Below are 17,660 nucleotides of genomic sequence, written 5' to 3' on the forward strand. Positions count from 1 at the left end.
ACCACCAGAGCTCAGTTCGACACGTTGCAGCAGCTCGTCCAGCACTACTCAGGTACGAAAAACTGTTCGCTCACGTTTACGAAGTTCTTTTCACGACAGTTTCATCTTCATCTTTATTTTAAGACATATTCCGGACAGAGGAAGACGCCAGCGAACACAGGCATAAAGAACATGTAAATATAGACCGGACTTAAAGCTGCATTAGGCAGCGTCACACCTGAATGACAAATGATAAAAGGTTTTCATCACCATTAGGCGACACCTGCGACAGAGTGTAAGGGCCACGTTGAGGGAAAAAATAAATTTGAAATTTCAAAAATAAATTTGTAATTTTACAAAAAAAAAATTCATAATATAATTTTACAAGAAAAAAGTCAAAATCTAATTTTACAAAAAAAAAGTCAGATTTTACAAGAAAAAAAAGTCATAATAAAAAAAAATTTTAAGTCTTAAAATTTTACAAGAAAAAAAGTCATCTTTTTTTTTTTAAAAGTCATAATTTTACAAAAAAACAATAACATTTTACAAAAAAAAATTACAAAAAAGTCATAATTTTACAAGAAAAAAAGTCATAATAAATTTTTTTTTTTAAGTCATATTTTTTTTTACAAAAAAAACATAATAAAATTTTACCAAAAAAAAGTTAAAAATTAAATTTTACAAGAAAAAAGTCATAATGTAATTTTACGAGAAAAAAAGTCCTAATATAATGAGAGGCTCTATTGACTCGTGCAGGTTAAAACCTTCAGCGGTGAAATAATCTGGTGTTTTAACTAACCTGAAAACCAGCGAGGCTTCCTCTCAGTGGTCTGGCTGCAACATGCCCCTCACTGAAAGTGCACGGAGGACGTCGTGGAGGCCCAGTCTCCATTAGAGAGGGAAACAGACACATGTTGCCATAGAGAGATTTGTTATGGTGGAGACAGAGCATCAACACTGTTGCCTCATTTGCACAACGTTAAAGTCCCCTCTCCTGTCTGATTGATCCGGGACGCATTACGCACACACTGTTACACTGTGTAATTGCATCTCGTCTGGCAGCACATTTTCACATAGAGGAATAAAAGGCGGCGCTGAGCACGAGACGCTACCAGAAAGAAGAAGAAAAGCCACAGCGCCGCAACCTGTTCAGTCATTTAGGTTCGCAGTTGTTTTTTTTAATGCAGCTGTTTGTTACACAGAGGGAGACGGGGAGTTTTTAGTGTGTCAGAGTTTGAGTTTACGTCACTGTGAGCTCATCCGGGAGTTTTCTGACACACACCTTCTCTCATCACATTCACAGGATGATTTCGTTTTACTGAAGTATTCAGTTGTTTTCTGTCTTCTTTTGTATTTATCTGTTCTTTGTTCTCTCACACGTGTTCTGTTTTATCACTCTCATCCTCAGTCTCCCTCTCGCTGGGAAAAGGATATTATTCCTGTCATGCTCCAATTGGCACATTGACATTTCGATGTTTAAGCCCTAAAATCAACACCATGGATTTTCTGTACGTCTGTGTCATGGAACATGAACCGTCCCTCTCACAGTTTTCTCACTCAGCTCCAGACGACATACGGAGGCAGCGACACACCTCTGCAAATAACCTCGACTTCTTTTCAGGGCTGGTGCTTTCATGGCTTCTCTGCTTTCTTCTGCGTCTCATCGTCTTTAAAGAGACACGTCTCATTCGGTGGAATATTTATTCAGACGAAGCTGAAGAGAGACGGAAAAACAACAACACGCGTGGCCTTGAGGATTCGCTCGGCCGCGAGTTTGAAAGACAACACATTTAAAGTGAAACTATAGAAGCAGAAAAGAACACACGGTGCATTATTCCTCTTAGTAACGAAGCACAGCAACACACCTGCAGCCCTCTGTATTCAGAAGCTAATGCTGGCTAATGTTAGCAAACAACACGGATGTTTCTCTGTAACGCTCATGAATCTTCTTCTGCTCAGACGCCGTTTCCACGACAACAGAGTTTCACAACCTTTTCCATCCCAACAGATAAAACGTTCTCAGAGCACTTTTTATTTGTATTAATTTTTTTTTATTTAATGATAACGAGTAAACGTTCAGGACTGAACAGAAAGCAGGGAAAACTCCACAGTCTTCACAGAGGATTATAACTGTGATTGACCTAAAACCTTTTTAAAGATCATTTCAATTTAAAACATTTAAAAACATTATTTATACATATATATATTTATATAATTTTATTTTATCACTAGAATTGCACTGATACCTTTGTGTCCCCTGGTGGTTGGGAAACACTGCACTAGAACAAATATGATATAATAATAATAATAATAATAATATATAATATAATATAATATAATAATAATAATATAATATACTAAAATATTTTTACTTACTATCTTTTTTTACTTTGACACAGTATCTAATGATTTTGACTTAATGAGTCATTCATCTCGTAATTATGTCTAAATCAAACTTAAATTGCTGAAAAGTTGCAGTGATTGGACAAAGATGCAAAGATGCAAAGATGCGAGGTCGCTCAGAGTTCACGGGGATTCGTAGAATCTGCATTAATTAATTGCGACATTTCTGGACGGACCGCTTAGTAACTTTAAGGTGATCATATTGTTTAAAGCTGACGGCAAAAGTTTTTGTTTGAAGGAACATGAGAGAATCTGTGCTGTTGGTGCGTAGCTTTCAGCTCATTGGTTCATTGTCCTCAGGTTGGATCGGTGCCTTGTCTTTTTTTTTACCTCCACACGGTGACGCCGGCGGAGCCGACATGGAGCTGTATTGATGTCTGAGTGGAGCAGATGAAGCAGCAGGCAGCACAGATGGGCTTTAATGGCCGAGTTGAAGGTTGAACGCGGGCCTTTATCTCGTCTTTACTGCCCCATGCAAACACCCTGGGGCAAACACCTCCCCCTCCCCCCCACACACACACACACACACACACACACACACCCTATCCCACCCCCACCACCAGGTATCAGGTCGTGGAGATATCAGCGCGGAAGTATGAACGGAAACTCTCCCCTAATTCAGCGCTTTAATCAATGGCTGGCAAACAGCAGGTCTTCCTCAAGAGTAAACACTGATTTCACGACACGGTGTCGTCGGTTAAAAACAAGCGAACACACGGAGGAAGAGAGGATCGACGTGAGGGCAGCACACCTGAACAAGCATGGCTGCTAATGCTTCTCATGGCGCAGGAAGTCCCCGCTCTTTCTTTAGTACCGTCATTATCGTAAAGTGTACGCGAGCCGTAGATGCCATTAGCTAAAGTGAGCCATAACATAGAGCCTATACTTTGACTATGACCTGCTCCTATACTGGCTGTTTATTCATCCAGCAAGACGCCACCGCGGCACGGCAACAAACAGGAGACGCTTGAGCCTAAAATAAGTTATTATGAATAATTAATAAAGAGTAAGGCGGATATTTATAATCAACAACGCCAGCCTGTGACTGCAAAGCTTCATTGAACTCAAAAAAAAAATCACTGATAATTGAACATAAATGAACAGAGGAATTATTAATCATAAATATTTAATCGTTCCACGTCACCATGTTCAGGAAATAGACTTGATGTTTAGACGAGTCTTTCAGGATTCCTGCCGTCAGAATAGAATAAGTGTCATTAAGAAGCCGCCTGGTCGGCTCGGCGTTTATCTTCAGGGAAACAGATGCTCAGCTCTGTGACTTGGACGTCGTGGTGATACGTTATGTCATGTCATGGGATCCTTCGCTTTCACCCATGATGCAACTCAAGCGTTGTGTTTTCAAAATTCACACACCCAGTTTGTAGTCTCCGACCCCGCCCGATGACATCATCAGGGTTGTTGTCACAGAAGATGTTCTGCGGGTGGATCGGCCTGTGCGCCGTCCAGGAAGCAGAAGGAAAGGAAGTGATTTCTGGCTTTTCGTGTTTTCTGACTTCGCTTTACTTCACTGTTGTTTCCAGCTGTTGTGCTGCTGCTGCTGCTGCGAGCCTCTCCTCTGTCCCCTGCTGGATGCTATGCTAACTCTGTACCTCTCTCTCTATGCTCTTATTTGTGCGTCGCTGCGTGGCGTGTGCAGACCGAGCCGCTGGGCTCTGCTGTCGCTTGGTGGTTCCCTGCCACAAAGGGATGCCCCGCCTCGCCGACCTGTCCGTCAAAACCAAAGACGTGTGGGAGATCCCACGGGAGTCGCTGCAGCTAATCAAGCGTCTTGGGAACGGGCAGTTTGGGGAGGTCTGGATGGGTACGGATCCGGTCGCCTCCAAAGACGAGGTCACAAGGAAAGAGCCACGCTGAACCAGCAGAGACACCAGACTGACTCCAAATCACTATGATAATACAACAATAACACAAGCGAATAATCTGGCCCGGGAGGAGGGGAGCAAATGAAACGGGGCAGGAAATTTTGATCGTTCTCATTTTGAGGATTTGCCAGAGGAAAACTTCTGGTTTCTGACCCCGTCCTCCCAAAATCAAGTGGAAAAACATCCAGTTGTGTCAGGAGACTCTGCTCCCACAGTCTAAAGATGGCTTCCTTCCATGTGCCTCACTGCATGTTCCTCTCCCCTGTAGTTAACACTGTGTGCCTTCCCTTCCCTCCCCCTGTAGAGAGTGCGGATGGTTTGTGCTTTAATTTAACGGGCGTGTGTGTGAACTACATCCCTGACACTGTGGGTTTGAGTCATGATGCCTGGGAGATCAGCAGAGACGCACTTGAGTTGGAAGTAAAGCTGGGCACAGGATGTTTTGCTGATGTGTTTTATGGTAAGAAAAATCCCTGAATAAAAGAACCTTCTTTTTTCATGTTCACACTCGGCCGCCCTGGAAAATAAATGTGAAGATTTTCATTTATCTTTTTTCTTAAAAATGTGACGAGAAACAAATTGAAATTTTTTAGTAGCTGGAGATGAAAGCAAAGGCTGTTTTATCCCTTTAGTATCAGTGTAATTCATCCAGTATGTTCGGCAGCACGGCACAACGGCCGATATTAAATATGTGTATAAGACATTGTGGATAAATAATATTAACAATCATCAAACATCTTTAGAATGAATTAGCCAGTTAGCTGCTACTAGCAGGGGGTAAGTTATTGTGCCTGTGTACCGTGTTTCTACAGCTAACAGCTAATTACAGCCTGAGACATAAAAACAACCGCTCAGCTCACGTTAGCTTTCTAGCTTGTGTCGGCTTCTTATCAGGAAGTATAAGTGAGTTACTTAGCCAATTAGCTGTAGCACTTTGAATAAGTGTTAGCATATTTGTTAGCTACATGCTACATGGCGTGATCCTTAAAGCCAACCGCTAACAAAAAGCTCGTAAGCTACAGTTACTGGCACACATTTGTTTACGTCGGGAGGAGATAACGACATTAATACTGTCGCACTTGAAAACAAAGAATAGTTGTGTAAGAAAAGAGAGCGAGGGAGAGAACTTTCTGGTCTCTGCACAGCTGGCCAATCGCAGCGTGAGGCGGGTGTGAATGTCAGACGAGCAGTCAGAGAGGTTTGTGGGTAAGATGTTCTGAAGCAGTTAGGACGGAGTTTACTGAAGAAAACATGTATGAAGCCTCTCCCAAGAGTTTCCTTCCTGACAGTAATAAGATGAATGTAGAAAATCACTTTACTGCAAATCAAAGTGATTTTTATATTAATTTTTATCACTGTCTGGAAGGAAAACGGGTTTTGGGAAATGCATCATAAATGCTCCTTTAGGAATGATGAAATAATATTTCCTATTGATGAGCTCTAAGAATTCATTAAATAGTTTCTCAGTTTATTTATATTTTATTCATATGAATATTTATTCCACAACGTCTCATTCATGTTTTTAATATTTGCCACGTCAGACCTGCGCACTTTCCACATTGACAGATACCGGGGGATAGGTCCTCACCATGACGACACCCAGCCTCTTAGATCCTCACCCAGCATCACTACAGAAGCCTACTCTCAAATGAAAACCCCCTAACCCACAAACACACGGAGCCTAACCCCGTCCCCGTCCCCGCATCCACAGAATGAGATAAACGGAGGACTACTTTATTGAAGCGAGTCCAGTGATCCACATGTTCTCGTATGTTACTGTGGCACAGTAAGTGGAGGCAGCGCACCTCGGTGGCACAGCCCTGCTGCGTTACAGTAGCTGGCGTGCACCCAGTGAGGAGCTTACAGGCTCGCTTTTGTTAATCATCCTACAAAGGATTATCTGCTCCCGTGTTGGCATATTGTGTCTCTCAAAGCCCCGCTGGATGCTGGCTTTAAAAAGCCATTTCAAATCAAGGTCCACTCTAAATCTCGTACCCATTTAATTATCCTTCAGCACAACCTCCGGGCATGAGAATTAAAGGTGGACGGGTTCTCATACTGTCTCCTGATCTCATTCTGTGGTGCGCGTTCACCTCATTGTCATTTCAAAGCCAGACTTCTCCCCTTGTTTTTGGAGAGAGTTTCCTCTCAGCTGCCAATCATCTCCTCAGGTGAGACAGCGGGGTTGTGGAGTCTGACTTTGAAATGATAAGATTTGAATATGAATCGATGCTCGCGGTGCGCTGACGCCGTCGTGTGTGTGTGTGTGTGTGTGTGTGTGTGTGTGCGTGTGTGTGCGTGAAACCAGGAACGTGGAACGGCACCACGAAGGTGGCGGTGAAGACTCTGAAGCCTGGCACCATGTCCCCAGAGTCCTTCCTGGAGGAGGCTCAGATCATGAAGAAACTCCGCCACGACAAGCTGGTGCAGCTGTACGCCGTGGTGTCTGAGGAGCCCATCTACATCGTCACAGAGTACATGGGCAAAGGTGTGTGAACACGCACACAGATAACACCTCTCGCTAACACGGCATGTGGATCGTTCTTTGACTTTTTGCAGATTCAGAAGCTCGGCTCATTAATTTTTCCTCCTGTTTTACAGAGCTGTAGGAAGTGATCTAAAAATGTGAAACTGAAACAAGACCTGAAATCTAAAGCTCCACTAGTAGCAGCTCGAGGCTGAGTGCTCATTGTTTTTCTTTAATAGAAGTTAAAGTTCCTTCAGACGTGTTTTAAACTCCTGTTTGAAAATGCTCAAAATCAAAAACTGGGTCTGAAGCTCTTACTTCCTGTTTGAGAAATCTGGATCAGGCCTTATGCCCCGCCCACCACCTCCTGCTGGCTCCAGGTGGACAGGTGACAGAGCAGAGAGTATCACAATGATTAGAGGAGGAAACATCAGAGAGACTCAGACTCAGATGAGACCAGAACCAGAGACTAGCAGCTGGATCAGAACCGTTAGCGTAGTTAGCATCTTTTATTTGTTTATGTTGTTTGTTAGCTTGTAGCTAGCGGTGGCTGACACAGTGTTAGCGGTTGTGCTAATGCTAACTGTCTCTCTCTCTGTACTGACAAGGTTTCCACCAGGTGACAGGATTGGTTCCTGAGGTTTGTGACGTATGAAACCTTGAATCTGTGTTTATGAGACTGTGATTGGTTCATTGGGGTTTGATTAATAAATTTAACGCTGGTATCGTCAGCGTCAGCATCATATATATTTATTGCATGTGATCAGGTTGTATCTGCGCGTTGTCGTGAGACAGTAGATTCATCCAGGCTGCTTCTGTTTCGCCTCGTCTCTTTACGAGGAGAAGAAACTGCTGCCGTCTTTGGGTTTGCATTGTTTCATTCGCGGTTGAGGTTTTGCAGCGGAGACGTCTTCGCTCATCATCCATCAGAAACTTGTAGAAGAAGTTGCGACATATCTGTCGCCCCAACGCGCAGTCACACCTCTGTGAAGTTGGTCTGCTCTGCTGTTCAGTCACAAAGGCTGAGAGCAGGAGTTCTCCTGGGAGGCAAGAATGTGTTCAGTAAAGTATTCACCATCTGCCTGTTAGAGATGTCATGAAGGTTATATATTTGGTTCATCAAGTTTATATTTTGGCCCAAAGGAGAAACTGGAAAGTGGAGAGGGGTTCCTTCTCTCTCAGGCATCATTTAGCAGAGATGAGAATCTGCCATTAGGTTTAAATGTTTTGTGTTTGGCCATGCAAATGTTTATCCTGGTGTTGGTACAAGAAGAAAAGTCTCAGGGTTTTTCTGAAATAATCATGAATCCTCCTCTGGGGACCGTGAATACCCACAGCGAATGTAGTTCTGCAAACAACAGCAGAGTAAAATGCACTAAAACGATCTAAATCTAAAGCGGCGGATTGTATTTATCCTCCTCTTTGTGTGCTAGTGTGTTTGAAGCCTACGGCGCTGGCTCGCATGCGAGCTTTGTAAAAATCCCTTTCATTAAAGCAGAAGTGTTTTTGTAACTGTTGTTGTATGGTGAGCTTTTGTTTCAAAGAGGCTGAAGATGATTAAGGTCTTTATTTCAAAACAATCCTCCCAAAACCCTGGAATGTAGAAACCCCAGAAGAAAGAGGCGTGGACGCACATTAAACCACCAAAGAGCGCAATAGTGGAAACTTTTGATGTGCATCGCCGCGTCTGTTGGATGCAGATGCTGCCACATCTGGGTCAGCCTATTACTGGAGAATGTGTTTTCAAAAAAGAGAGAAGCAGTTTTATGAATGTCCCCTCCTCCTGGATTCATCCTCTGTCATTATTGTTCATGATATAAAAGGCAGATTTACAAAAAAAACCTGAGGTCCAGAACATTGAGCTGTGACTCTGTGATCGCTGAGTCAGAAACGGCTCCTATAGAGTGGGGGCAATAGGACACCATTGATTTTCTGATGGATGTAGGACAAAGAGTCTTCAGTGTGTGTATCTACAACATGACTAACACGAGACATCTGTTTAGGAAGCCTGCTGGACTTCCTGAAGGACGGAGAGGGACGAGGGTTGAAGCTGCCCAACCTGGTGGACATGGCGGCTCAGGTAGACCCGCATCAGAGGACTCCATGTTTTTTTATCTGGAAACATTTCACTGTCGCAATTAAAGGGATGAAAGGAGGCGTTCGTCATCATCGCTTTCTGGAAAACAACACAAAAGATTTCAGATCATTTGGAAACATCAGGCTGTTATTTGAAACAGGTTTAATGTAGGATTAATCGATTTGTCTGTAAGATGTTGGAAAATAGAGAAAATGCCAATTTATAATTACCTAAAGCACAAGGTGACATATCTAGAGTTCCTGTTATAGGCCCAAAATATTCAATTTACCATCAAATATGTGAAAGAAAAACATAAAATCCTTCAATTTGAGAAGCTGAAACCAGAGGATGTTTTTGCTTGAAGAACGCAGCGATTACTGTCATCGATTATTCACACAGTTTCCAATTAGGCGTTTGTCGATTGACTGATTGATTGCACTCAGCACACTCCACACACCACACTCACTCAGTGTCAGTTTCTGTTTAGTTTTTTCTCTTTGCTGTCAAGGTCAAACTCAAACCCTTCCTGCACAAATATTCCACATTAAATTTCACATTTCCAGCAGCGTTGAGTTTCGTCGCTCGACAACAGTCACAAAGAACGAGATCGTTGGTGACAGAAAGCTGTATATCCGTCACCTGTTCATGCAGTCTACAGCAGCGCATCTTATTGTGACCGCAGCGCATCTTATTGTAGCAGGTGATAAAACCTTCTGTTGTCTGCAGGTGAAACAGTAGAAACTGTATTTGTTACGTCTGCATGTTTAAGTTACAGCAGCTATTGGCATTTCTTAATCCTAAGAGACGCAAGAGGCTTTTTCCCTCATCCAACATGTTTCACACCTTGACTCTAGACTTTAGACTCCGTCTGAAACAAACTGCTTTTTCTGCAGTCAGAGTCAGATTCATTTTCGCTAAAGTGGCTGGACGCGTTGTTTTTTCTCTACCAGCCAGAAACAAAGTGGAACTTAATCATAATGTAAAGATTTGGAACAGGCTCCCTTCGGTGTTTCCTGAAGCGAATCACATTTCAGAATGAGCGTGAGGACGCTGGTGTTGATGCAGCCTGCTCTCTGTGCTGTGCTCCAGGTGGCAGCAGGCATGGCCTACATCGAGAGGATGAACTACATCCACAGAGACCTGCGCTCCGCCAACATCCTGGTGGGAGACAATCTGGTGTGCAAGATCGCTGACTTTGGCCTGGCCAGGCTCATTGAGGACAATGAATACACGGCTCGGCAAGGTGGGGCCGCACACTCCTCTCACGCACATATGTTATGTGAAATGCACATTCCTGATGTTCCCACTCACACACTCTCACGTGATGACTGCATTAGGTCATGGAGCAAATTCTCTCAGCGGGCCCTCATCAAAATGACAAGCTAATAGTTAGCAATGAAGCTACAATCAGAACCAGCTGCTGCAGAGAGACGCAGTTTATAAGGAAGTTAATGTCATTCTCATATTGACCACTGCAGCAGTCTGGAGTTCTCACAGGCTCCTAATGAGACTGAATGAGGTTTTCCTTTTACACCTACTAGTGACTAACGATGTCAGTTTTAAGCAATTTCCAAAATCCACAATCAATAGTCGGTTAATCGTTAATAATTTCTGACGAACAGATTTTGTTTCCATGATAAAATCAAGAAACTGTTGATCACTGATGTGATGACGTATGGAGTCATAGGAGTGCCAGAAAAAAAGAAAACATCTATAAAAGAATATGAAAGTAAAAGTGTAAATAAAAGAATAAATAAGTAAATTAAAAAAAAATGGAAATATAAAGAGAAATAAATAAAAGAATTATATAATTATATAATTATTATTATATAATTAATTATACAAGAGAAAAGCATTATTATTCTTTTATATATTCCTGTTTATATTTCCACATTTATTTTCTTATACTTTTACATTTATATTCTTTTCTAAGACACTCCCATGACTCCGTAACGATGTTTGCCACAAACTCAGAGTAAATTAAGGAATTAAATGAACAAACAGAAGTAAACACCGAGTTGCCTCCCGCAGGTGCAAAGTTCCCCATCAAGTGGACGGCCCCGGAGGCTGCGCTGTACGGGAAGTTCACCATCAAGTCAGACGTGTGGTCGTTTGGCATCTTGCTCACAGAGCTGGTCACCAAGGGACGGGTGCCTTACCCAGGTGAGGGGGGGGGGGAACTGCATAATCCAACAAGGTTTGGAACAAGGTTTGTGTGTTTAGTGCACAGATACTGTGCTGTACATTAGAGAAGTAGCAGGAGTGGTTTTGATGCTTGATGCAGACGATGTTCATCAGACCATCAGTCTGAAGTTGGAGAAGGGAAGAACAGGATGTGCACTGTAACAACAATAGATTAATAAAAGTAAAGCGAGGACCGTCTACAAATATTACAGAATAAAGTTTTATTTTCTTCCTAAAATCTACTTGAGTAAAAGATAAAAACATTAAAACTATACAAACAAGTGCAACAAGTTGCTTGTGAACATGGAAACGTAACTTCTTTAGCATCAGTTCAAGATGTGAAGCAAAACTCAGCTCCACTGGGAGTTTAAAGCTCGCCGTCTGCTGGAGGTCCGTGTCAAACTGTCTTATTGATCGGTTTCAGACCCCTGAGCAAACCTGTGCTCTGTGTGTTGTGATGTTTTTAGGGATGAACAACCGCGAGGTGCTGGAGCAGGTGGAGCGAGGCTACAGGATGCCGTGCCCCCAGGACTGCCCCATCTCGCTGCACGAGCTGATGCTGCAGTGCTGGAAGAAGGACGCCGAGGAGCGGCCCACCTTCGAGTACCTGCAGGCCTTCTTGGAGGACTACTTCACAGCCACTGAGCCTCAGTACCAGCCCGGGGACAACCTCTAAACCCCCTCCAAACCCTCTCTCTCTCTCTCTCCAGGGATGGGGGTGGGGGGCGGCGGCGGCTCGGGGCTGGAACCACATTAGCCGAATCAGTGCTGTTAAAAAACAATGGAGCCTTCCCAGATAGGCCTTTATTTTAGGGATCTGTACAGCTTCCTCAGCTCAACCTGAGCATTTCAGTTCCAACAACAAACCCCCAGAAACACAACCCTCAGTCTCTGACACGCCCCCTAGTGTCTGAACTCTGCAAATGCGATGATTAGGGAAGCTGAGAGGTGGAGGATGGACAGCGACAACTGGGGTTGTTATAATGCAATGAAAAACCTGTATTCAGTGTAAATAAGAAAAGCTTGTTTTAGTTTATTTGTTTGCTTCCGTTTCAGATTTTATTTTCTCCTGCACAAAATAATAATAATGATAAAAATAATAAAGGCAAAGGAAGATGAGCACCTGAGTGGGCACAGTTAATCTGTATTATATTGTAGTTCCTGTATTATTTTCTAGACATTGAATTGGAAGCCTCCATTTTATTTTTTTCCCCCTCATAATGTAAAAAAAGATTATTGCTTTATTCTTCACTCTTCAGTTGTTGCAGAGGCTCCTTGGGACAAGCATGACGCAATCCTCCATCAGCCTTTTGTCTTTCCCGCCAAACGTTCCTGAGAGCGGCAGCTGTTAGACGACGCTGTCGGAACAAGGTTCTTTTACAAATGATTTACGTCACATGTTTTGTAAATTAAAGCCAAGCGTGAAAGGATTTTCAACGTCTCCCTCCTCGCTTCTAATTTTGAGAAAATCTGAGTGGAATATTTCTGTCTTTGCACCACAAGTGATGTTTTTGTTGAGCGGGGAGAAAAGACAAGTTGACTTAATAGAAGAAGAGTTTATCTGCCTTTATCTGAGCTGTGAATCCGAGGCCTCTCCTCCTCATCATCAACGACGTCTGTGGCGTTTTGTTTCTCCTCCTCCACTCGAGCCTGCAGGGTGCCGACCTGCAGCTGACCCTGGACCAGCTCACCTCCTGACTTATTTCTTCTTTTATGTTTTAATGACAATGTTATGTTCTATCAGTATTTAAGTCTTTGGTTTTTACAGATCATGTTTTTCTTTTTAACCTGTTTAAGTGATCCTTTAAGAGACGGTTGTTCTGTCGGCTCAGAGAAGCTTCGGGGCCGATTCATGCTGCAATTCACAACAGGAACTGAAGATTTGAAAGTTTGAATTGAAGCTGAATTGGTCCCGGCTGCTGATCTGGTCTCAATGCAGATGGTTTCATGGCCAATGAAAAGCCCCTAATTTTTCATTTTTACAGCTAAATGGTTTTTAAGTGTTGCTAACTTCCTTCCTTTACATCTTTTATTTCCATTTTTGACATAACTTGTTTTGTTAATTCAGTGATTTGGCGTTTGAAGTTCAGAAAATAACAATAAACATTTTACACTCTTTCCAAGACATTTATTTTACACACGAGTGTTTGTGTGCTTCAACTAGTGTGTGTGTGTGTGAGTGTGTGTGTGTGTGTGAGTGTGTGTGTGTGTGTGTGTGTCCTTACTACTGCTGTCGATTTGACTCAAACAGGGTCCAAAACCTGCTCTGAATCAAACTGAAGCAGCAACTGTGCATCAACACAACCCGGCCCGGCCCAGTCCCCAAACAGTCTCGTCTAGTTTAACGTCTCAATTCAACAATCGGCACTAACTGAACAACCATGTGGGTGGCACAAAAACATCACAAAAACAAACATACACAAAAAAAAACAAATATTGTTAGGGACATGTCCCTACCGTCCACATGCAAACTTATAATCTTCAGGCATAAGTTTTCTACTCAAACCATGAGACCTTATCAAAACTTTTAACGCAATGTATGTAAAACAAAAATGAGAAAGGGAGGGAAACCTAAAATACACTGAGGGAGAGAATGGGAGTCAGTAGAAAAGGTCAGGTTCAGCTTTATGGAGAGATTTTTGTTGGAAAAGCCTCATCAGGTTCTTCATTACTCCTGTTCAAAAGACTCATTACAGTAAACTGTCGAGATGCTGGAGACAGAGCAGATCCTCCGAGACAAATCGTTATCACATGTTCTAACCTTCCTCAATTATAAGCTCTTTCTGGCAGGAGGTTCATAAGGGTTTTAAAAAGTTCCCCCGGTTGACAGTCAGACTGTCAGATACCTGTTCCGGCTTCTAAGCGAAACAAGCTGAAACCAGAAGTACCTGGATGAGAGATTTAATAAGTTGCCTGCATCTTGAAAAGATTAGCTAGTTACAGGGCAGCTGCACACTCTGCCCTCTGAGCATTTCATCCTTAGGGCCCTTTACCAGAAGTTTCACCTTTAGCCACATTGACAAACAGGCTTACCTGTTAACCAGTCACCTGTTAACCAGTCACCTGTTAACCAGTCACCTGTTGACCAGTCATCCAGACTCAGTTTAGCCCCATCAGTACTGTGCAGCATCATCGTTTGCTTATGTGAACAGAAATCCAAGTACCGCCTGTAGCAGTGTTTCCCTTTTTTAATATAAATATTTCCATTTTTCTTTTTTCCAAAAAACATCTTTCTTTCATTCTCACAACTTTGTTTTCAGTTGCAGTTTTCCGGTGGAGGAAGAAACCCAAACCCGTGTCCCTGAGAAAGAATTGATTCTTGGATCAATAAGGTGACGGTTGGTTTGCTAGGAGCTCCTAACCGATCGTTTTCTAAACACTTCCCCACAAAAATCAATTTCCTAAAGATAATAAATCCAAAGTCCTACAATTGGAAAGGCTTGTGTTAATTCATAATTTTGTTTAATTTTTCATCATTTATGGGCATCAGATATTGAGTATCTCCTTCTGGAAACAGCTGACTCTTCGTGTCATCTATATCTCAGGTGATGCGACTCCCTCCTCCCGAAGCTTTATAGAGGCGGCAGCTGCAGCTGTCGCACACATCCCTCCCTCCTCGTATCATCCATGGTCTGGTCCTTGTGAGAACATTTCCAGCTGGCCTGCACCTCTGTGGACAGAGCCACGTCTGTACGATACCACCAAGGACGTCCCATACACACCAGGTATGTCTGATTTTATCTGTTTGAACGTTGAGGACTGAGATTTTCACCCAGATGAAGATGATTAACCCGTATCAGCCCAGATTATTGGTATTCTATTATCGATATATTGATAATTCACTGTGAAATGTAAAAGAAAAAAAGAGGATGGAAAATATTTTGGCTTAATCTCTTTATGTTCACTGAAAGTCAGTCTCAAAAGACCATTATCCAGACGGCTACAGGGATCTGTGTATGATCAAGATAACAGCAGGTCTTTATGTTCTGTTATTACATAACAGCTTTTTTTTCCAGGTAGTTAGAGACTGAAGAAAACGGCTTGTTTCTCTCAGGTGAGACCCACCCAGAGCAGAGAGATCATCCTGCATCCAGGGTTTACTGTGAGTCATCAGTTTACCTCTGCAGCTGAATCAAGTTCTTTTACTTACTGCAACAAGGAGCTGTCAAGTCTCTGTGTACGAGTTCAAACATGACTGAACTAAAAAACATTTTTGTGTCTGATGAGACATTATTTGTGCAACCAAACGGGTTAAAGGGAGGAGTAAAATGACATCTCTGCAATATACAAATATAAATCTATCTCCAAAGCTTAATTAATCTATATGGCTTTGTTTAATTCTTGCGTTTTCTCTGTGAAGTCACAGTTTACACAGTAGAACCTTAAATTAAGTGCAACAGGCTTAAAACCTTCAGTTTAAGAATCAAATCAAGCAGTAAAAAGCTCTAATGTGCATCGGACCCTCCCCAGTATTCCTTTACCGTACTCTCCTCCCCCTCACCTGGCTCTCTAATGGCTTTATTGCAGGTATTAGCATGTGAGCGATTGCCCGGCTGTGAATGAGTCATGGAGGGAGCCAGCGTCATTTTCGTCACCATTTTCGTCACTGTTCAGAAGATCTATTACCCGTTACTTTGCATCGTGGGTATTCCAGGTCAGTAGCTTGGTGGCAAAGGAAAATGTTGTCTGAATCTGCAACACATCGGTGTTTACACATAACATCAAAAACAAGAATTGTAAACTGTATTTTTTTATTGCTCCCTCTGCTGCTGCCAAGTGGCCAACATTAATGTTGCTTTAATCAATAAAGTAATCGCACTTCATGGAGGACCAGTCAGATAAATAAGCTCCTTTGCTCCTGTCTTTTCCTTCAGCCAATCTCTTCACATTCTACATGATCTGCTTCCGTAAGTGTGGGATGTCCAACACGGCCATCGTTTACCTGAGCTGTCTGGCCATCGTGGACACCTTCTACCTGGTGTGGGTGATCCTCATCGACCTGACCCTCACCTTCTGGCTGCTGCAGCCCTTCTGGCACTCCCACCCCTGGTGTGGCATCCTGGGGTTCCTGCAGTATGGGTCGCTGTATAGCTCCTCCTGGATCGTGGTGGTGTTTACCATCGAGCGTTACCTCGTTCTCCGCAGCACGGCGGCCAGGCAGAACTTCTCCCAGGCCCGGGTCACTAAGCTGACCTGCGTGGCTATCGTCCTGGTGTCACACCTGGTCTCTGTGCCACTGGGCTGGATCAATACTGTCACACAGGTTAACTTGACCGTGGACGGGGAGAACGTGACGCTGCCCAGGTGCCGATACCGTGATGAGGCCTACTCTACCGTTATAGTGTGGATAACCACCTTCCTCTCAGGGGGAATCCCCATCGTGTTGGTCATCATCTTTAACTACCTGATCGGATATCATCTTTGCCGGGCCAGCAACCTCTTCACGGAGGAGGAGCGCCGCGTCATGCACGGGAGGAGCACCAGGGGCATGTTGAGGAGGACCATCCTGCTGCTCGGCACCGTTTCCGTGACCTTCGTCGTTCTCAGCCTGCCGCGCTTCGTCACATACTGCATCCTGAGAACAAAGTACAACAACGAGAACTTCAACAGGAACAACTACAGCATCCCGATCAACGTGGCCGGAGACTTAGCCAACATGCTGCAGAACCTTAACTCCACCACCAACTTCCTGCTGTACTGCATGGTCAGCCAGCGCTTCCGGCGGGAGCTGGTCCAGGTGGTGACTTGTAAGGCGAAGGCACGTGAGCTGGGCTCCGTTCTCACCCACACAACCATGAAGGTCTTCTCAGTTACGGATCATAAGGCGTCGCCATCCAGCGACCCTGTGACTGTGGTGCTAACCGACCTCAAACAGACAGTAGAACACACAATGATCAGACTTTAGCCTGAAAGTTCAAGTTGGAATGACTTTGATGGTCCCGAGTTTTTCACCAGCGCCACCATGAGATTTGTTGCAACTACTGGACTGCCATTAAATTTGGTTTGGGGTGTTTTTGTTCGGCCATATGCAAATGTCATACATGTACATACTTGAATGTCTGTTTATGAAATATGTACAAATAAAACAAAAACATAGATGTAAAAATTATATATAAAACCTACTAGAAATTGGAACTACTTCATATATTGACATATACAGTATGTCTTTACCATACAAATATGTTTTCTTTCATATATATATATGTTCATATATTTGAATTGTCTTGCATATATAAATTAAACATATTGTCAACATATATGGTCACAAAATGTTACTATATACTCTATACCATATAAAAATCCATCATATAGATATTTTGACATATGTATATATGTTGATATAAGGACATGTATGTCATATATTACATTTCTTTATGGGCCCACACAGAATGAATTGTAATATCTTTGGTGTGCCCTTTAGTTAACCTGCTACATGAGGTCCAACTGTGTAATGTCATTCTTTACTTGTCATATTATTGTAATTCATTGCTTTATATTGTCTTTTCCGCTGGTGAGTTGAAAAAGACACCCGACACCTTTCAAATCAAAGGAGCTGTTAGACCTGACTGGCTGCAGGACGCTTACCCTGCTGAAGGAACAACCTGATTGGCAGCTGTAGTGTTAATGCCCCGCATCATTTGCATAAATGGGTCACGAGACTTCCAAG

General features: G+C 43.0%; 2 protein-coding genes across 9 annotated transcripts in view; both read left to right on the forward strand.

Moving 5' to 3' along the window:
* The window catches only part of fynb (FYN proto-oncogene, Src family tyrosine kinase b), a 59,315-nt gene extending 46,204 nt beyond the window's left edge, over positions 1–13,111 (forward strand). For 6 of the 8 annotated variants that reach the window (XM_023430499.2, XM_023430501.2, XM_087169677.1 and 3 more), the window contains 6 exons: positions 4,040–4,204; positions 6,574–6,753; positions 8,736–8,812; positions 9,899–10,052; positions 10,841–10,972; positions 11,461–13,111. In XM_023430499.2, coding sequence (XP_023286267.1) covers positions 4,040–4,204; positions 6,574–6,753; positions 8,736–8,812; positions 9,899–10,052; positions 10,841–10,972; positions 11,461–11,669 — 917 coding nt within the window. In that variant the 3' untranslated portion in view covers positions 11,670–13,111. Of the gene's footprint in view, positions 1–4,039; positions 4,205–4,569; positions 4,726–6,573; positions 6,754–8,735; positions 8,813–9,898; positions 10,053–10,840; positions 10,973–11,460 lie in introns of all 8 variants that reach the window. The other 2 variants (XM_087169679.1, XM_023430503.2) reach the window with 2 other exon arrangements.
* Positions 13,112–14,761: 1,650 nt separating this feature from the next.
* Positions 14,762–17,638, forward strand: LOC147817730 (putative G protein-coupled receptor 139). The gene is made up of 2 exons (XM_087169674.1): positions 14,762–15,647; positions 15,868–17,638. The coding sequence occupies exons 1-2, from the start codon at positions 15,560–15,562 to the stop codon at positions 16,896–16,898; spliced, it is 1,119 nt and encodes a 372-aa protein (XP_087025800.1). The 5' UTR covers positions 14,762–15,559; the 3' UTR covers positions 16,899–17,638.
* Positions 17,639–17,660: the final 22 nt, after the last annotated feature.

The sequence above is a fragment of the Seriola lalandi genome, unplaced genomic scaffold (genome assembly GCF_002814215.2).
Source record: "Seriola lalandi dorsalis isolate HSWRI2012SDOR001 ecotype SW California unplaced genomic scaffold, Sedor1 jcf7180002054906, whole genome shotgun sequence".
NCBI classification, from domain to species: Eukaryota; Metazoa; Chordata; class Actinopteri; order Carangiformes; family Carangidae; genus Seriola; species Seriola lalandi.

Coding starts and splice junctions, on each gene's coding strand:
- LOC147817730 (XM_087169674.1), top strand. CDS start 15,560: ATGGAGGGAGCCAGCGTCATTTTCGTCACCATTTTCGTCACTGTTCAG. Junction 15,648..15,867: donor TTGCATCGTGGGTATTCCAG/GTCAGTAGCTTG, acceptor CTTTTCCTTCAG/CCAATCTCTTCACATTCTAC.